The sequence below is a fragment of the Grammomys surdaster genome, unplaced genomic scaffold (genome assembly GCF_004785775.1).
Source record: "Grammomys surdaster isolate TR1022 unplaced genomic scaffold, NIH_TR_1.0 219, whole genome shotgun sequence".
Taxonomy (NCBI): Eukaryota; Metazoa; Chordata; class Mammalia; order Rodentia; family Muridae; genus Grammomys; species Grammomys surdaster.
Genome location: NW_021604664.1, coordinates 1,128,989 through 1,149,878, shown reverse-complemented (window position 1 = coordinate 1,149,878; position 20,890 = coordinate 1,128,989). Strand labels below are relative to the sequence as shown.

The following is a 20,890-nucleotide window of genomic DNA, read 5'->3' as shown; positions in this document are numbered from 1 at the left end:
TCAAAGAATCCAGAGTAAACACATGCTGTTTCTATGCCAACCCCAGGTCCTGCTCCAGCCCTACCCCACCCTCCATACCTACTGAGGGGAAGGCTCCAGGATTGCAGTAATGGAAGCGTTTGGAAAACTGGTAGAGAATTCGTTCTCGCTCCTGAGTCTCTCCAGTGAGTACCAGCGCCTGGAGGAAACCACTGCCCAAGAAGGTCAGGATTGAGCAGAGCCACATTCTCCATGAACTAGGGACCACTGCCCCACAGCTGTTGCTAACCACCCCACACACCCAACTCATGCCTCCTCAGGTGCAGAAGGCCTTACCGGAGGGCTCGGTCCAGGCTCTGACCTTCGAACTGGAAGAAGGACAAGTAGGCCTCGGCTACAGCCCTGCTGAAGTCATTGCTGCAGAGGGCAATGGAAATAAAGATGGTGCTGGGGACCAGGCTGAGCTGTAGGTACAGAGGGGTCCCAGGATGGCAAGAGCCAAAGAAGAGAAAAGTATAACTAGGCTAGGTGCCAGGTCCCAAGATAGCAATCACTGTCTGTCTACGCTGCCCCTGCTGCTTGGTTCAGTAGTGTTATCTGTGAGAGGCCAAGTGGAGTCTGGGGTGGGCAAGGGGAGGAGTCAGGGTAGAGAAAAGGTGTTTCAAGTGAGACTGAGAACAAGCAGGGCTAGCCAAGAATGGGATTGGGAGGTTGAATGGGATGGGGAGGAACCAGGACAGAGATAAGTGTAATAAGTAGTTACAAGGCTGGAGGGAAACCAGGGATACTGGTCAGGGAAAGGGCAAGAGTGGATGGCCAGTGGGGGATGCCCATGGGAAACTCCCTCTGTACTGCCTTCTCTTGTATTTCAAAAGCTCCTTACTTCTTGTGTAGGTGGGCAGCCACTTCAGACTTCCGAAAACCATTCAGTTGATAGAGGCGCAAGGCTAGGTTCTGGGCCCCCTTGTCATTTCTGATGTTATTAGCCAACTTCTCTCTAGATGATGATGGCCTCCAGCCTTCCTCTGGAGATTGGGCTTGGGGCATGGGGCTCTCAGGAAGCCTAGAAAAGTCCATTTGTGTCCTCAGACTCACACTTATGGTGTACATGCATGTTAAATGTCCTCCAAGGCCATGGGAAGGAATGGCCAGTGCTCAGGGTTAGAACTATGACTCCTGGGATCTGGAGAAGCTGAACTCAGGTCCACAGCATGGAGATACAGGCTCAAAGCCAGCCTGGCCTAGGCTAGCTAAGACCAGGAGGTCTCAGAGAAGAGTTAGAGAAAAAAGAGTCACAGGAGCAAAGCCAAGCTGGTGCCACATTTCCCCAGGTAACCACAAAGCTACTTCAATCTTATCTCATCTGGAGTGGCAAGGGGAGCTTTGGGGGAGCTCAGTGCTGTGCTGCCCACCCAAGTCATCTGAAAGGAGGGAACCTTAATTGAGAAAAATGCCCCATAAGAATCCAGCTGTAAGGTATTTTATTAGTGAGTGATGGGGAGGGCCCAGCCCGGGCTGAGTGACGCCATCCTTGGGCTAGTGCATTCTACAAGAAAGGAGGCTAAGCAAAGCCATAGAAACAAGCTGGATATCATGGCTTCTGCATCAGCTCTTGTCTCCAGGATCCTGCCCTGTTTGAGTTCCTGTCCTGACTTTCTTTGATGACAAACAGTGCTGTGGAAGTGTAAGCTGAGTAAACCCCTTCCTCTCCAAGTTTCTTTGGTCATGATGTTTCATCACAGGACTAGAAATCCTAACTAATACAGGTTTCTCTCACCTGCAACTATCTTCATATGCTTCTATGGCCCAACCTCAGCCCCAAACCCAATTCTTAGTTCTAGAGCCACATAAGATGCAAGGTATGAGGATCAGGTTGACAAACGGGGAGCCAGGCTGGCTTTAGGAATGGCAAAAATAGGGGGAATCAGTGGAAGTTTCTGATTTACCTGGTCCTCGGCCTAACAGCTCTTACCATAAGACTGGCTGGTGACCCAGGCAAGCCATACCACGGGGAACACCTAAAAGTAAGATTCTCAATCCCAACCCTACCTAACTCCTATTCCCCTGAAACCTTACAACCAATGTCAGGTATTCATTACCTAAGTTACCAGCTAGAGCAAGTGTAGAACAGGTAGGCTAACTTGAGAAACAGTAACTGAGAAATGGTTCATCATTGGAATTCACCCAACAGCCTCCTTCACGCAAACAAGTGGGCCAGTAGGTCAGTGCATCGCTGGTAACTCCCTGTTTCCTAAGCCTCCTCCACATCCCATCCCTCAATGGGGCGAAAATACAACAGTCATTGAAAAGTGAAATTCAAAATGCTAAGTAAGATTCATGAGGTCCATGAAGGCAGTGCTAGCAGTCTGTAGAAATCACAAGGCAGGGAGCACTGGTGATGGGGAAGGATGAGTCCACTGAGCCACTGGTGATGGAGGGATAAAAAAATCAGGCACTCATCACATCTAAAGGGTATCTAAATAAAGGGAGTCCTAAAATCTGATTTAACAAATGACTCAGTCGATAGCTTTGTTGTTAGACCTATGTCCAGCCTGTTGGGGAAGTGTGCACCGTTAATCGGTGAATCACATGCTCTGTGCATTACAGCCCCATAAATCTATATTTAAAAAACGACTTCATGCACTTACCATGAAAAGCCGAGTATAAATGAGTGAGGCCATGGAAATCAGAACTCGTACATACTGTTAAATATAATATTAAATGTTTTACTTATATCATATCTGGTGTCATTTTCCCAGGGAAAATCCAAGTTAGACCTGTTTTTTCCTTCATTTTCTCTGAAGGGTTTGTCATTTTAGGTGAATTGACTTGCTTTGGCCTGGGGTTGGGTTTGCTTTCATCTTTGGTACAGTGAACCTCCCTTTCAGATTCCAAGTCTTCTGTGGTTTCCTAGCCTCTGAGAGCTCTGGGACAACTAAGTTTCCAGATTCATGACGAAGATGACTCTTTGATTTGTGACACCAACTAACATTCTATTGCCACTGCCCAAGAATCCTGAAAACAGGAACAGGGTTCACCCTGTAGTTGCCACACTATTAGGTCTATTAACTCAACTGGCTCTGGTTAGTCTCTTTACTCTGACCCCTACTTAGCCATCCAGAAGAAAAACCCTTTCCCCACGGAGTGTCAGAAGGGCTGAAATCCTTGAGGTAGTACACTGGGGCAGGTAGTCACCTCAGAAGGTTCCTACCTATGGCTGCAGTTCTGAGGTTACACAGTTCCTGGTTATGGGCTCCAAGATGTAGTATCCCAGTTCCAGCCAAGTCTCCCCTGCTGAGATCCCAGGCAGCACCCAGGCCTAGGCACTTCGGTGAATTTCTCCCATTGACTTCAAGTTCAAAAACAATCTGCGATTTCTACTCACTAGCATCTACCTACAATCTTCCAGGCCTTCACAGGGCTCCAGTCCCCCAAATGCCTTCTGGTCTTCCTCTCCTGGTGTCTAGTTGGGGACATTAATCATTCTGCTTCTGTATATTTAAGACTTGACTCTCTGTAACTCTCTGCTCTTTGTGTTTTAAAACATTCCAGTCTTTACTCACGTTAGCCTATTATCCATATATTATATTATTATATTATATTATATTATATTATATTATATTATATTATATTATATTATACATATAATATGGTCATGGGGATTGAAATAAGCATTAGCACATTAAATTCAATGTCCATTTCTTATGCTCCACCCAAAGCAAGGTATTCTTATCATAACACAATTATGAGCCAAAGAGTCAGTTGCACTGAGACTCACCCTTCTGCAGAAGGCAAGTGAACATGGCGTTGGGTGGCAGAAGCCTCTTCACTTCTGGATGTATCTTCACACTCTACTTCCTGCCTCAGGCTTGGGACCTCCTCTGTCTCCTCTTTCTTCAGAAAACTCAACTCTGATTTATCCTTCTCCAGGAGCAAAGGGTGTGAGGCATCTTTTGGCCACTCGGGGCTGTGGGGCTGAACCTGTGGACTGCTTTCCTGGGAAGACACAGGGCTGGGCCGGGGACAAGAGCCTCTGCCCTCAGAGTCTGGGCAGGTAGGCTCCAGTAAAGATGCTTGGCTTCCCCAGGGGGCCAAGGTACAGAGTGTGGGCTCCTGGAAACAGCCAGCTTCTCTCTTGCCTGAGGAACAGCAGTAACAAGCCTGATCAGGGCTAGAGACAGGAAAACAGCTGCCTGCTGCCTCCAGACCTTTTTCCCTCAGGCACCTCTCTGGAACTAGGCAGGATGTCCTGTCCTGCTGCAGACACCGATCTCTCCCTGTCTATTTGGTGGCAGAGTCCTGAACTCAGGTTCCCAAGATAGCTCAGGTCTTAGGACCTGCTGAGCCAGTAAGACCTAGGCATTGGAAATGCTGTGTCTTGCATATAGCTCTTCATTCTATAAGCATTGGAAAGCTCATTTTATGTATGAAGATATAGAAGAATTAATCCTAAGCACCTCTGGCTCCAACATAGTACAATGAATCCAGTAAGGACTTTTGTCTCCACTCTGAACCCCAAAGCCCCTCCCCCATCTGAGTTTCCCAGATCACCACACTGGTTCTCACTTCTGTTCTGGGAGATAAGAGACTCATGGGGCCTGGAAGGATCTTCTGTCTGCAGGTCCTCAAGTTCGGGTGGAGTCAGGTCAGAAAGGCTTTGGGGTGTCTCTGAGCCCTGGAGACAAGAGCAATGAACAAAGAAGAGTAGAAAGAGCTAAAGAGAATTATATTGAGACTGAATGGAAGCCCCTCCCTCCTAGGAGTCCTTCCTCCCAGAGCCCATGGACAATAGTCTGGGTCCTCAGTTCAGAAGAGGAACAGTGGATGGAAGAAGCGCCATAGCCCAGGAGCCTTGAAAATCCATGGGTTCATGGTTCTTCACAAATTGAAAAGTTAGATACAGGGGGAAGAGACTCACCCAAAGCGGAACAGGATGTGTTGTGTCAGGTCTAAGGTCAAATCCAAAGTTATCTGATTCCTGAAGCAATTTATGGTCTACATAGGGTGATTTAGGTGAGCCAGGGCCAATATCTTCCCAAGAAGTCTGAAATAAGACACACTTGATCTGCCCACACAATCGTTCTGGGATCCTTCCCACTCCCCATAAGACCCTTCTCCCCTTCTTCCATGATGGATGGAGTGTGTTATAGGAAGGAAGATGTCCACCCTGCCTGGAGAGAGTTCCCAGGCTTCCCTTGAAGGACCCAGAACTGTGGGAGGAGGTCCTCAGACAGGTATCTCCAAAGGATGGCAGCCCTCTGACCACCACTGTTCTTTGGGAGTGGAGAGATTAGAAGGTTATAGCTTTCTGTCATTTTGAGTTCTCCTTATCCCTAAAGCAGAGAATTTCTGGGACAACTGTTCCCCTGCCTGTCTCACATAACTTGTGACAAACCCTGATTGATATCAAGGCTCCTCTGCCATTGTCCTGACCCTGCACAACAGGAAAAATGAAGTATCCTGCCTAAAAGAAACAAGATGTTGAAATCTCTCAAAAGAGTGGAGAGGACTCCTAAAATAGACAGCTCTCTAGTGTGACAAGGTCAGCTTAGGTTACTCTGTGACATCTGGGGATGCCTAGGAGGTAGGAGGGAAGATCCCAGAATGTCTTAGAACACCATGAAGGGAGAGGCCACCTGTTTTCTGAGCCAGTCTATCTAGTCTTAGCAACTTGGAGCTGGTGACCTGGAGATTTCTGGGCTCACTTGCATCTGAGTTCCAAATGACATTATTGTACTGATAAAATTTCCCATTATTCTGAAGTCTATATGAATCAATTGTTGTGTGAGAGTATATATGTGTGTGTGTGTGTGTCTGGTTATGTGAGAATATATATGTGTGTCTGTGTGTGTAATTGTGTGTATGTGTGTGAATATGTGTATAAGAGTATGTATGCATGTGTATGTGTGTGTGTGAGGGAGTATGTATGTGTGTCTGTGTGCCTCTCTCTCTCTCTCTCTCTCTCTCTCTCTCTCTCTCTCTCTCTCTTTCTCTCTCTCTCTCCCCCCCCTCACCCACATCTCTCTCTCTTGCTTTCATGTGAGCATGTCCAACATGTAGAAGACAGAGGTAATGTCCTCCTCTGTTACTCACCACCTTAATTTTTTCAGACTGAGTATTTCTTACTAAACCTGGGGCTTACTACTTTGGCTAGACTAGCTGGCCATTGAGATCCTGGGATCCTCATTTCTATTCTCTTCACTGCAGTGTTGGGTTTCAGTTGTACATTGACACACCCAGCCTGGAATTTTTGGGTTCCAGGGACCCAAAATCAGGTCCCCAAGTTGGCACAGCAAGCACTTTACCCACTGAGCCATCTCCCCAGCTACAGGCACACTGGTAAGTTCACTGTTCTATTAGCTCAGAGCCCCCCAAACCCTACCTTCTGAATAGTGTCCTGCGCCTCCTAAGGAAGGCCCTTCCTGCCATATCCTCAGCAGAGCCCTCTGCTGGCTTCCTCAGCTAACTTACCTCACCCTCCTGATCAGGAGGTACTGTGGGAGCCCCTTCAGTGGATCCTAAGGCCAAGCAGGGGTGTGTCTTATAGGAAGGCACAGGGAATGGAGGGGTGGAGCACCCACCATGGTCAGCAGTGTTTCTCCCCAAATCCAGCTCATTTCCTTGCCTCCAGAGCCCTGTGCCTTCTTGGAGAGGAGAATCCAGGGTATGAGGGCTCTGAGGCCAGGTCTTCATATCTGGGTGGGAATTTGGGTACCCCCAGGAAAAGCATTCTTCTTCAGTGCTGGTGTCTGAACAAGGGCTCTCCAGGAAGAGGGGATTATCAAAGAAGATGCTGTCCTCCTCAGCACCCCACTCTAAGGGGGAGCCTGGAATTTTTCCTCTTGGCCAGGCCTGGTTCTCCTCCTCAGGCCCACTGCTGTCATCCCCAGAATCTTCATCCTCCTTGGGCCGGCTGGGACTCAGGCCCACATTGCCAAGGAAATCCTTAGAGGGCGGTGGAATGCAGCACCTGAGTCCTGCTCTGAATCCCTCTGTTTTCTCTAGCTCCTCCTCCAGGTCCAGGACACACATCTGGGCCTGCAGGATGCCAGCCCAGAATACCACCTGGGTGGATGAGCTCTGGTTCTGCTGTGGACTCCCCAAAGAGCTGTTGTTCCCCAGTGACCTCAGTGATGCTGGGGCCTGCCTGGCCTCCCTCTGCACCAAGCAGCTTCCAAGGTGAGTGGGCTCCACACCAGAGTTACCCTGATGAGCATCAGGCCTGGCAGACTCAGGGGGGTCAAACAAACAGGTATGTTCCTGGCAAGGTTCAGAAGGGCCTGGATGACCACGTATTTCACTTGGATATGCTTCTGGACAGGGCTGTAGGTTGTCTTCCAAGCAAATATTGAGAACTTCCATGGGTCTGAGGTGGTCCCCCATCATCCACAGACTGACAGTTGAGCAGAGGCCCTTGGTAGCATCCGTTTTCACAGTCCCATTTCACAGATTAGTAGGTGTACAAGCCATGGTGGGAACTGGAAATCCACATCTAGCCTGTAAATGCCCAAAGTGATGCGTATGAGAGGGACCACAATACACTCAAGTCCTGTGTTCAGAGTGCTAGACACATTTGGAACCCCACCTGAGACATCCACTAAGAGACATTACTACTCTGTGAGCCCTGTTATGGGGAAGAGTGTACCAGACATTCCCTGTGATCTCACAACCTCAAATTGGCATTAGAATGGCACTTGTTCCAAAGACACCCATCAGCTGGCTGAAGGGTTCCAATGTGGCTCAGCACAAAAAGAATGCATGAGTCAGATCAGGCTTTTCTCTTGGGATTAGAGAATGGAGAGAGAAGTCGGTGTAGCGGGAACAGCACCTAAGGGCACCATAAGAACAGCAGAACTTAGAAAGGACATGTAAGCCAGAGTGTGCGAGACTCAGACACAGGCTATAGAGAAAGGAGAAATGAGCAAGCTCACAGGAACAGCAGGCACCAGGAGAGCAAGGCCACAGCTGGCCACCTTGCTCAGAGTATGGGTCCTGTTTGTGGGCCTGCAGCATTCTCAAGGCCAGCTCATAAAGTTGCTTCCATATGTGCTATGCACAGTGGTGCAATGGAAGGCAGAAGCCCTACAGCATTCGCCACTCACTCAGCCTTGTGAAGGACAACCTCCAGCCCTCTGCCCCACCAAGGAGTATAGTGCTTGTTTCATGAAGTGGAGAGTCTGTACTTCCAGAGAGGGTGCAACCAGAAAGCAATAGCCATGAGCACCTGAGGCTTTGGATGCAAGGAAACTTTCTGGTCCATCATTCCCTTTGGTGGTGGAGGTGGGCCCTCATCGGATGCAGACAAGGAACACGTAGGAATGTTGCTTGGAAGCAGGAGTTTCCACCATCTGTGTGAAATACAAGCTGACACGGCCCTGATTCCTCTCAGTGACTGCCTTGCTTTAATCTACTGGACACTAACACTCATGATGTCCATTTCCCTCTTGTGCCAGCCCTAGGAAGTGCAGAGGTGAGTACACGGATGTATAACATGTCTTTCCAGCATTAAACACACCCTGGTTTCCTCATGTCTCACTTTCTTTTAGTATAATTCTGTCTTGAAAGACTGTAGGTGTGCCTGAAAACTCTAGACATATGTGGGGAACAGCACAAATGAACATGTGAGTGGAGGTTCTAATCTACAGCTCTAGATGACTCTCATACAGACAAGAATAACAGCCCTGCCTATGTCCAAGTAGCTATGTTCCTCTTCGTTAGCAAGCACACACACACACACACACACACACACACACACACACACACACACATACACACACACACACGTGTCCTGGCACCTGGAAGATGATTGTGCACTACTTGCCTTTCTGTCATACAGACAAGGAAGCCAGAGCCTAAGTCTTAATGACTCACAGCTGGAAAGGAAGGCCCAGGTCTGACTTTAGACCCCCTACCTTCTTCAGCCCTCTCTACTGAGGGAACTTCCCCTGTGTTGCTGGGGGTGCTTCCCCAGCTGGTCTCCCCTAGCACTACCTCTTTGGAGCCTTTCTCAGGCTCCAGACCTCAAACTGTGTTCCTATACCCTGGGCAGGTAGTAAAGTGGGTGGGATGGTCTTACCTGAACCCCACGGGGACAGTTCAATTCCTCCATGCCAAGCAGTAGAATGTGTGGGGTGAATTAATGACCAAAGGGCTTGGAGTTACCCCTCCTCACCACTGAGAGCTGAATGGATAAACCTAGAAGGTCAACGCTGTGACTGAGGGCCACTTGTGAAGGGCCCCACCTCAGAGGGAGGTTGGCATCATTGTCAACCCAGGCTTGGCCTACTCTTAGACACTCAACAAATGGTAATCCCCAGAGCTTATACATCAAGGTTGGGTGGCATATATGGACTATTTAAGGTCACCTGAAAGACAGGGCTTTTGCCTGTGAGTGTCAGAGAGAGATAGAATGGGGCTAAAGTGTATACCAGTCTCTCCATCTTCTACGTCTACTTTTAAAAGACCCTAAAATATGGAGTCCCTGTGTAGATTTTCCCTTTTCACCCTGTTCTGACACCACATCCCTTACAAATCTGGAGTTGCTCGATGATACCAAAGCTCTGTAATTTTAGCACCCTGGGAAAGGCCCCTGACCAGGCTTCAAGACCCTCTATTATTTAGAGGGACTCATCCCCTCCCAAAGATAGATTTCAGAAAAGCAGAGGCATTTTCTCTGCTTAACCTTAGCTCTGAGTCAGATGGATGGAAATTGGTCTTGCCTGTCAGTCTTCTCCAGGCACTGCAGCTGTCCTTCAGTCTCTCATCACATCTCCAGCCCCAGATGGTTGGAGAACTTACAGCCTCTGCTATCTGTGTCAAAAGGGCAAGAGGGGCTACCTTACTCCCTATGCTTGTACTGATTTCTGCCCATACTGCTCTCTGTGTCAAAGGCCTCAGACAGCTACTGCAGTGAAGTACATATACCTCATATACATATACCTCAGAACCTGCTACAATTCAGAGCCTTGACGGTCCATGCATCACAGGCCTGTCTCCAGCATGGCACTAGAGACTTTAGAAGACCTCCCTTAGGGGAGGGGTCACTGGAGGCATCTCCTTTGTAATCTCTCATCTCAGGTTCGGAACAAAAGCTACAAGGAACGGGTTCAGCAGGACTGTGTCTCATTAGATGGGTTCTATTGCCTCTAAAACAAAGTGGCCCTCCAGTTCTTCAGAGTTCTGTGATGCTTGGGAAGTTTAAGGACACATTCTGGGTGATGCAGAATGTCTTTGCAAGCCAAGGAAAAGATTTAGTGTTCTAGAACATACAGGAGAGGAGGGACCAGGCAGGTAGGAAAGGGAGCAGGACCGTCTCACTGAGCGCCCTCTGTTTCAGTCTTGGGTTCCGCATTTCAGGTCATTTTCTTGCCTTTTCTTTTAAAATATTTATTTATTTATTTATTTATTTATTTATTTATTTATTTATTTTTATGTATATGAGTGCTCTGTCTTCACACTAACCCAGAAGAGGGCATCATCAGATCCCATTTACAGATGGTTGTGAGCCACCATGTGGTTGCTGGGATTTGAACTCAGGACCTCTGGAAGAGCAGCTTTCTGCTAAGCTTTCTCTCTAGGCCATTTCAGGTAATTTCACCAGGAGGACAATTTTTAGGGAGAATTTTCAGGAGCTCAGTTGTATATCTAGCTGGTGGAGAGGAGTGACACAAAGACCAGGAGGTCAGTCCCTCTTACCCTACCCTAGAGCATCAAGGATGGGTTTTTCTTTTAGTTTTTCACTACAAGGTCTTCTTATATACCACCCTGGCTGGCCTTGAACTCATGGGTGATACTAATGCCTCTGCCTCTTCAGTGTCAGAGTTACAGAAGTGCTCTGACAGGCCTGGTTTATATGACATTGGGGATCAAACCCAAGGCCTTGTGCCTGCTAAGCAAAGACTATCAACATCCCTAGCCCAGCAATGTTTTTGGTCTTGCAGGGCAGGGGGAGCAAGAGGGCACCTGGATTTGCTTTTCACTCATGGCTTACAGACCCAGCTTTATATTCTAGCTTAAGAATGTGCAACTGAGTACCCCAAGACAAGCTTTCCATGGGAGGAATGCTAACAGCCTGGATCAGGATGACAGTGAAGAATGCTGATGGAGAGGCTCACAGACTAATATTCACATGCTAACTCTATAATTGACTAGCCCCATGACAGAGGGAAATATCACTTGGTCCCTTAGCTGTAGAATAAAGAAATCAGACTGAAAAGCTACTCAGCAGGTTTGCTAAGCAATGGGAACTGGTCTGAGTGCTGATCCTGGGCCTGGTCCTTAGGAGGTGCTCAAGAAATTGTTTTCTCAGCCTAATTCTGTGGTTCTGCCATTCACACAGAGAAGCAAAAGTAAACACACACACACACACACACACACACACACACACACACCCCTACCTCCTTGTCAAGCTCATCCATATCCACATACTGTCGGCTTTTGGCCTGCCAGAGAAAACAGCCCTCAGCCCCCTGTCTGGAACATCCCACATACCACAGAAACTCCAGTTTAAGCTTCCAGATTCAGCAAGGCAGCCTGCTTCCTCCTTTTTACCCCATAAGAACCCCGGACCTTCCAAAGGCATGGGAGGGGAGCTGTTTTGTCCCTGTGTGGCCCAGGCAGCAGCAGTGTCCTGAGGGGAAGGAGCCACAACAGAGTTTCTTGGAATGGAGGGACAGGACTGGTACCTCTACCTGAACTTGGCCACAGAGCACTGTGAGAACTGACTAGGGGAGGTCCCACCTCCTACTCTCAAGAAAGCCTTCATGCAAATGTAGGGGGTAAGGGGCCCCCATAGCCCATGGTGAAACCAACTGAGGCTCAAAAAGAGAGCAAAGAGTAACAGGCTGGAAAGAGGGAGCCGACCTAACTCAAAGCTCAGGAACAACTGTGGCCTCGGGAGGCAAAGGCCCCCTAAGAGCTCAGGCCAAGCCTCTTCGTCCTTGGTCCTCTTACCCCAGCATCTGGGCAATGAGCTCTACACCAATTGATCGATAGCTGGAGGGGGTGCTGTGAGGCTCCGCCATCCTAGAGGGCTGGGGATATGCTTACTTGGAGCATATGTTTTCAAGCTAGGGTAAGGGGTCTAAGAGTTCTAGTCCTGACGGGTCAACTTTCTCAGTCCCTTTAGTAGAAGAATGACTCTAACTATGGAATTTTAGGCCTGAAATATGAAAGCAGTAACTGAGGACCAGTTCCGAGGGACAATAGGCGTCTCATAGAGGGACACTTTTGGGAGTGACATTATTCCTCTTACACATCAGGAAAATCGTCCTAACTCAACAACTAAACAAGTTGGAGGCTGTCCCCTGCTTCTAACTCTAGTCTTTTGGATGGGACCTGAGCATAGTGTGGAGCAGAGAGCACCGTAAGGCCTGAAGCCCTCACTCTATTTCAGCAGTGGCCACACCCAGTGCTGCTCCAGCACGCCCCTGGGACTCCAGTCTTCAGGGTCTACAGTCAGGGCAAGCTGGAACCTCAACTCTGACAGTCATGAGGATGTCAGGCAGGTTGCCTCGACCCTTTACCTTTCACTGTATACCTTACAGATTTCTAGAGGCCCTGGTGAAAGGAGGGGAAAGTAGACACCAGAGAAGGGCCAGATAGAGAGTTACACAGGTCAGCATGGAGGAAAGGTTGGGGACCGCAAGGGTCCAGTGAGGTTAGGCTCACGTCAGATACCCAAGCAGCGATCAAGTCTAGAAACTTATCTCCATCTGGTGTACCTGTTCCTAGCCCTGGCCGTGAGAGCTCACATAAAACTCTATTCTATGGTCCCCTAACCAGATACCCTACTCTCCCCGCCCCCGACCCCCGTAAGCCCACCTAACTCACCTTCAGGCTCTCCTCAGCTGATCCGATCGAACCCCCTTCCCCAGGAACTTAATTGCTGCAAAGTTGCCGCTTGCCTGCAAATATGGTGACTAAAGCTTCCGCCTTCCGTTCCCCTCACCACTGTGACACATACCCCTCCCGCTCCCCAGGGCTCCCTAGCCCTCAGAGTAAGTAGCTCAGTACCTCACACTTCCTGCCCACAAGACAAGGGCCTCCACTTCCGGCTGCAGCATCTCCGAGGGCCCCAAACCCTATCTATGTATCTGCTCCTTGAAAGCCACTACCCTGGAGCACCTCCCCAGAAAGAACGTACCACAGATTAGCCTTCTCCCCACAACACCAGGGCCTGAGAGAAAGGAGCAGAATAGGAGGCCTGGTCTGTGAACCGCCCCTCCTCCTTCCTTCTTGAAGTTTTACTCCAGGTTCTGCCTCTGCCTCAGCTTAGTTGTGTGGTCTCCCCACCCTACCCACGAGAGAGAAGGGCCTCAACTCAAGCATTGTTTTCCACATAGGACATTTCAATTTTTATATGATTATGATAATGACACCTGGGATATTATCATACAGTTAACAAAGGTTCCCTAGCCGGTTCTCACTCTGACTTCATAAAGCATGACCGTTTCAGTCACTGTACAGCTCCAGCTGCTGCTTCAGGTTGCACAAATGGGAAGTTGCAAGGCTAGATCCAAGCCAAGCAGTTAAACATATGAACTGATAAATGTCTTTTTCTAAGAGTTGAGTTCTAGACACAAGTCCCTGGGACAGGCTACAGTGCTTTCGAGGATGATAGAGGCCAGTGAAAGCCACACTTGCTTGTTCACAGGGAGCTGCCAATCTAGAGACAGAAAATGAGCAGGCACACCCACCAGCTAACCAGCATTTGCTCATAAAATGCTGAGAATGCCGGGATGAGAGAAACCAGGGTGGAGGCAGGGTGAGCTCACTCACTGCCTCTGAGGTCAGAGGTCAGGGACAACCTACTCAGAGATATATTCTATCCAAGTGGAGTGGGCCCAGTAGGGAAGAGCAGTGCAGGTGCAGGTGTAATTCCATATCTGGAATGGGAAATGTCTAATGTCCAGGAAACAGTCAACAGGGCTGGGAGAAATCCGGGGACAGAGTGGACTGGGTCCCCCAACTGTGGACCAAGGCACATTTGAAGTTGGGAGTTGAGGGCCAAAGAAGTATTTACTTATGCATTTATTTTAGTATCATTTGTCTACTAAATGAAGATCAACCATCAGGGGCTACCTAAGAGCAAAACCCCAGTTAGGTGGCTTTGGAGGTGGAGTCTTCAGTCTCGACTCCTACGACCCCACCCCAGCCACAGCCACAGCCACAGCGCTGGCTCTCATGAACTCACTACCTTTCCTGGGCCCTCTTTCTGGGCCTGCCCACAACAATGGTGCTGTCAAGGCCTCAGTCATGGGCCTTCTGCATGTGGCCTACATTGAAATGGCCTGACTATAACTCAGGCCTCCTCCAGCTGTCGACTTTCACAGATGGATGGAGGCCATAGAGATGCACTTACCTAGACTCAGGAATGCCTCTGGGTGTGGAGAGTCCTGAGAATTCTCTGTTCTGAGCCTGCTTTGTCCCTAGACACACTGCAGTTGATACAGCCCAAGACTAGGTTTAGGGTGGTTAGCGTGCTGATAGCAGAGGGTGGGGTAGAGGGTAAGGCTGAGAGTCATGCTCAAGTCCCCCTCCCCCCTCCAGCTTATGATGCAGGGTTAGAGTGGGGAAGAGAAAGAGAGCTGGGGCTAGTGTGGGGTTCTGCCACCCTGATCTGAGTGAGAGGATGATGAGGAGCCTGCTTCAGACCTGGACCTGCAGGCTGCTGCTAAGATAGGACTTAGGGAAGTAAAGAGAAACAAGACACAATTAACCTGACATCTGTCAGCTTCAGGTAACCTTTATGTATTTGATACATTGAATGAGACCCTGTTGGCCCTGGAAGGCTCAAACCACTTATTTTGTAAGACTAGCATGCACAGCTGAATCTCACAAACACCTCCAATTCACCATATCCTGGCTGATTCTCTCCTCCAAGCTGCAGTGCTTCCTGTATTCAGGACTTTACAACTCTCCACACAGCTGGTCTCCTCCCATGGCAGGTAAACCTGAAACTGAAATCTATCACCTAGAAGCAAACCTCTTCTCAGGCTCTAGCCCTGCCTCTGGTACGCAGCACTCCAGCCAGCACCTTCTGTGTTTCCAACCCCACACCAGGAATAAAACATGCTGCTTGTTCACAGGGAGCTGCCAATCTAGAGACAGAAAATGAGCAGGCACACCCACCAGCTAACCAGCATTTGCTCATAAAATGCTGAGAATGCCGGGATGAGAGAAACCAGGGTGGAGGCAGGGTGAGCTCACTCACTGCCTCTGAGGTCAGAGGTCAGGGACAACCTACTCAGAGATATATTCTATCCAAGTGGAGTGGGCCCAATAGGGAAGAGCAGTGCAGGTGCAGGTGTAATTCCATATCTGGAATGGGAAATGTCTAATGTCCAGGAAACAGTCAGCAGGGCTGGGAGAAATCCGGGGACAGAGTGGACTGGGTCCCCCAACTGTGGACCAAGGCACATTTGAAGTTGGGAGTTGAGGGCCAAAGAAGTATTTACTTATGCATTTATTTTAGTATCATTTGTCTACTAAATGAAGATCAACCATCAGGGGCTACCTAAGAGCAAAACCCCAGTTAGGTGGCTTTGGAGGTGGAGTGGGGGACCTAATAAGGAAGGACACTCTCTTGGGCAAGGTCAATAATGGCATAGAAAGGAGAGTCCATCTCTGGGGGCAACTGGGACCCCTGGCTGCTTTCAGCTGGGAGGTGTAAAAGTGGGAGGGAAGTCAAAGGCAGCCTCCAGGCTTCAGCAATGCTAGCAATGGCGTTTGCTGACATGGAAAAGTTCCAGGCAGGGGAGCTTATGGGAGGCGATCAGGAGTTTGACTTTTTAAGCGTTGGTTTAGCTATCTGTGGAATTCAGGCAGGCAACTGAACACCATGCCTGGAGTCTAGGGGCTGGTATGGCCCCAGAGAGGTATCTGAACCAGGCATGGTGGAGTCTATCAGGTTGGGAGGAGAGTGGTTTGTAAAGTAGGCTATCAAAAGGTAACAGAAACAAGACAGTGCTGTTACTGGAGAGAGGAGGTTGCTTCTGAAGGAGGAAGTGGTTGGCCATGCTGAAGCCTGCTGGACTATCAAGGGCAACAAAAAGGAAAGTGAGCCTTCATTGAACATGGCCACCGAGAGTGACACTGAGAGGTGACGGTTGAAGCAGACGGCCGTGAGGTAAGAGACTGGAGGCGAGCAGGGTTGTCCTGTTGACTGGAGGCTCTGCTTCATCTCCCATGGTCCACACACTTTAGCTCTCTGAAGCTGGCTGGATGCTATGCAGGCAGTCAATAGCCGCCCACCACCCTGTGACCACAAATGGCATTCACTTGACAGAAGAGTGCCTGACCTAAGTTGTCCCTCCTCCATTTGACTGACTGCTCATCTCTTTCCTAATCACTTCAAAACAAAAGGGAAATCTGCCCTTCCCTCGCCTTCCAGGCCGTGGGTCAGGAAGGACTTCTCTGACTGCTGGAGTCGTCACCCTGCATTCATCTCTTATAACTTTTATCTCCTGATAGTATAAGAAGCAAAACTCTGGGTGGAGGATCCCTTGGTGGAGGCCAGCTAGAGGGACATTATGGACACCGGTCTCAGAGTCTCAGGTAGTGAGCTTTCCCTCCAGCATCCTTCTCCTTCCACTCATGGAGTCTCTCCCTAGTCCACCATCCTCTCCAAGAACCCAAACACATCTTGACCACATAGTCTGCAGCCCACAGCCCACATAGTCCAAGGTATGTTGCATTGACCAGAATCTTCCGTGCCCCTGAGAGATGAGCTACTTCCTGTTTGTCCACAAAGGAAGCCCTTCAACACAGGTGGTTGCAGTGAGCATGAGAGGGGGAGGGGCACCTTTTAAGAGAGGAGTCCCTCATGAGGCCCAGAGGGAGGAGACAGAAACCCCGACTTATTGCAACATCCTGTCCTGAGCCCCCATGCACAGACATTTGCAGAATTTCACCAGGCTTTCCTAGTTCACTGGCCCTTTCCCTCCAGAGCTCTTGGATGAAGTATTACCGTCCCCATGCTCCAGGCAGATAAGGAGACTGGGGGTCAGAGTAGTTACTGACAGTCAGCACTACAGAGCCCAGCAAGCACCTCTCTTCTGCCTTGCTGTCATCCATATGCTACAGAAACAGGCATCACAGCACTGAGGTAGAGGGCTGACCTCCTCTCCAAGCCAGTGGGGCTTCTGTGTTGTAATCAATCAGGACGTGTCAAAACTAGGGCTGGCTGACCTGAAACACTGAACTTCTGGGCAAGCAGCAGGCAGAGTGACAAAAAGCCCTTTCCTTTGGAGAAGCCTGAATTAAGGCAGCTGTGTCCTCAAGTATCTGCAGGCAGAGTCACATTCCTTACCACCCATGTGAGCTCTTGCAAGCATGAGTCCTCAGAAAGGACAGAAAAAAGGACACTAACCTTGCCAGATCTCCCTCTGGCAAGTTAGGTGTTTATATCACACTGGCCAGGAGGTGGGTTCTCAGGGATCAGAGCAAGAAATTGGAGGGGGGTGGGCCAGGTCTTCAATTGCTAACACTCAGCAGGGACCAAAGGCACTACCACCTGGGTACTTGTGGCTTAGAATTGGGGTGGGGGGTGGCAGGTGGGGGGTTGGGTGGGACGGGGGGTGGGGCGGGGCATCTCTCAGTGTCAGGACAAAAAATATGGTAAGAATCATTGCCAATCTCCCAACACATCCACTATATCAGCTTTTGAAGAAGTCAGACAGTGATTGTGAAAGTGGGCGTGGACCACAGACAGGCCGGCAATCCCAGCTACTCAAGAGGCTGAGAAGGAAGATGGAAAGTTTAAGACATGCTTGGGCTACAAAGCAAGTTCAAGGCCAGCTTGAGCAATTTAGTGAAATATTATCTCAAAACACATGAACTAGACTGGCTATGTCTCAGTGGCAGAGCGCTCACCCAGCCTGCCATTCAGTCCCCTGCAAGAAATCCAAAGCAAGCGCAAGTATCTCTCTCTGCCTTGGCTCCTCAGTCCAGGTCAGGTGACCCCGGGAAGCAGTTCTGTCCCTGTCTGGTCAAATTAGAGACCCCTTATATCTGTGGACAGGTGGCTCCTGGGCAGAGAGCCCAAGCCACAGTGCCCAGACTTTCCTTTGCCTCTCAGGAAAGTTCACTCTTTTTTCCCAAGGCTTTCCTGTCTGCCGTCACCTCACAACTAGATTTTACGATGAGCACTTTTCCTACAGGTACTTGTCATGGGCTTGTCCCTCTTGTGTAGTCAGTGAGTGGTCTCCAGAGTTATCTACCCTCCCTCACTGAAGGGCACCCACTAAACATCTTCTGGAGAACACTAGCTCACCATTACTTACAAGGGCAAAAGTACACACATCCTCTACCTTGGTTAGTGGAACCTAGGCAACTATTACTGATCTTGTTTGTAAAAACCATTTAAGCAGAAAGATGCTGAAAGTCTATTATTAAACAGGAAAACTGTTTATGGGCCAGGGAGCTAGCTCAGTTGGTAAAATGCTTGCTTGCCATATAAGTATGAAGACATGAGTCCAAGCCCTAGCACCCATATGAAAAAGCTGCACCATATGACACCTACTTACGGTTCCAGTGCCAGGGAGGCAGACGCCCTAGCCCAATTGGGGGGGTGTGTGTCTCAGGTCCCAGTGAGAGAATCATTCCCCCCAATGGAGTGCATGACGCCTGATGAGTAGCACTTGAGGTTGACATGTACCCCTCGCCCCCACAAACAAAGGAAATAAAACTGTTTCTATATTCAATATGACCTTAATTCTCTGAAACTTTATTTAGGTAAACATCACAACATTGAGACTTTCCCCTCACTGAAATTTTTACAAGACTTTAACTCCTTTATGCTTGTTTAGAATACATGCAATTTAAGACATAAATACATGTGTACACACAGACACAGACACAGAGACACACACACACATTTGGGTTTCCATGACAGGGTTTCTCTGCGTACTCTGGCTGGCCTCTACAGGCTCACAAGCTTTCTTTCATTCTTCCTCCTTGTATCTATCTTTTTTCCCAACAGAAACTTACATATTCTTCCTACAGAAGCCTCTTCCTGCCCTTCCTTTTCTCTAAGTTATGCACATAGATTTTTAATGTAACCATTCAAAATTCTAACTCCTCCTGTTAATCTATATATTTTTTCTATTTTATTTTCAGCTCCAAGTCACTAAGAAGATAGAGGAAACAGTTTTATCCTCTAGTGCACAGGATTGTGAGGAAGTTTCTGCTCCAAGATTACCTCTCTGTGAATGTACAAATTCAAGCTGTATCTAAGTGGGTATGTAATATACATGCTGAACAGTTTTACTAGTTAAGCATACATGTAACTATGCATTAGGAACATTACAACTGCTATAGCAAGCCTGTAGTCTCCCAGATGATATTACTTAAGATGCTCAAAATAGGTAATGCCTGCTTTCTACATTCAAAGAAAACCACTAAATAAAGATACTATAGATGAAAAGCTCTCATGCTAAAAGTCCTGACAAGGACACACAACTGAGGAGACACTTCCTACAAGCTTGGAGCATTTCTGGGGAGTTGAAGAATGTCTTCTTCACAGTGCCCATTCCTTCTGGTCAGCCATTAATCAATGACTGGTATACAACGGTAAGCGTATATAATTAGCAGTAAAACATGGTATTATTAAGAAAATGGCAGGAATACTTTGACAGGGTGAAGGAGAAAGAAAACCTGAGGCATTTCCTGGGTAACCAGAAAGATCACACACACCCCTGGGAGAGCCCGTGCTTAACATGGCCTGTACTAGAGCTCTGTAGTACTGAACACAGACCCAAGCTGCTCCAACCATGTCGTCCTTAGGGTTGGCACCTCCCTGCAGGAACAGTGTTTGGGGATCTCAGCTCCTACCTGGGGGAGCTGAACCACCACACTGGTCTTCTTAAACCATTTGCCTTCTTCTGCCCAAGTATGTTCTGCATCCTCCGAGGCCGGCAGGAAGGGATGGTTCCTTAGGCCTGTCTATAACCCCAATCTCTAGTCGTTCAAATTCCAGAATGTCAGAGAGTCCACTAAAAATGTACACTAACTCATCAGCTGGTTCAGCCTGTCCATCCACTTCTTAATGTAGCTGCCGTGGGGCTCTTGCTCTGGCCAGGCCTCTCTAGGCCTTCACTCTGTTCTTCCTGCTCTTCCGGTGATCTCACCCTCACCTGTTCCCCTCAGCCACTCACTGAAGACTTGTTAAGCCCTCTCCAGCCCAGCGATGAACTCTCCACAGGACTTCAGACCTAGCCTGCTGATGTGCTAAGAACACCTTCTCCACCCTTGCCTTGGAGCCTGCCCCTCACAGGTCCTGTGTATCAAACAGTCTCACAGTTGCTGCTTTTCTTGTGAGCAGCCTTGCCACCAGCCTCTGGGCCTTGTTCTCTCATGCCCAGAGGGCTCAGTGCTACTGTGACCACTCCTGTCTGATTTGAGAGCAGCAGCTGCTCCTGGACTCTCAGATAGAACAGGTCCTCAGCCCATCCCAATTTCCCACCACTATGACATCACCCTACCCTGGAAATCGCTACTGACTGGACACCCTCCATCACAACATTTTCCCTGCCACAATCCCTATGTATGGGCCCTCCACTGTCCTCTTGGTCAGCTCTATTTCTTTCACCCATTCTTACACAACCCTCTACTCCCTTCAGGGTTTTAAACACAATAACCCCATCCACCTTTTTAGACTAATCCAATAATAACCGACTGTTAGAATATTTTCCAAACTCCAGCTATATGGCTATCAGAAAAAGCAAGCTAAATGTACACTACTGGTAATCCAATAAAAAAAAAAAAGCAGAAAAGAACGACGGCCATTAAAGAAAGCCATTAGCAGGCTTGGTCTGAAGTCCTGTCTTAGTAAGTTCAAAAAAAGACCATGGAGCCAGCAATATGGCTCAGGTGTGAAGATGCCAACCACCAAGCCTCAGAACTTTTGGCA

The 20,890-nt window shown here is 48.7% G+C and overlaps 1 protein-coding gene across 4 annotated transcripts in view; it reads right to left on the bottom strand.

The window, feature by feature from the left end:
• Psd4 (pleckstrin and Sec7 domain containing 4) overlaps window positions 1-20,890 on the bottom strand; it is a 34,778-nt gene that overhangs the window by 7,921 nt on the left and 5,967 nt on the right. For 2 of the 4 annotated variants that reach the window (XM_028772815.1, XM_028772819.1), the window contains exons 1-8: window positions 12,811-12,924; window positions 6,451-7,476; window positions 4,898-5,023; window positions 4,546-4,654; window positions 3,758-4,118; window positions 863-1,042; window positions 316-396; window positions 79-191 (exon numbers count right to left, since the gene is read on the bottom strand). In XM_028772815.1, coding sequence (XP_028628648.1) covers window positions 79-191; window positions 316-396; window positions 863-1,042; window positions 3,758-4,118; window positions 4,546-4,654; window positions 4,898-5,023; window positions 6,451-7,365 — 1,885 coding nt within the window. In that variant the 5' untranslated portion in view covers window positions 7,366-7,476; window positions 12,811-12,924. Of the gene's footprint in view, window positions 1-78; window positions 192-315; window positions 397-862; window positions 1,043-3,757; window positions 4,119-4,545; window positions 4,655-4,897; window positions 5,024-6,450; window positions 7,477-11,469; window positions 11,492-12,810; window positions 12,925-20,890 lie in introns of those variants that run through there. The other 2 variants (XM_028772818.1, XM_028772816.1) reach the window with 2 other exon arrangements.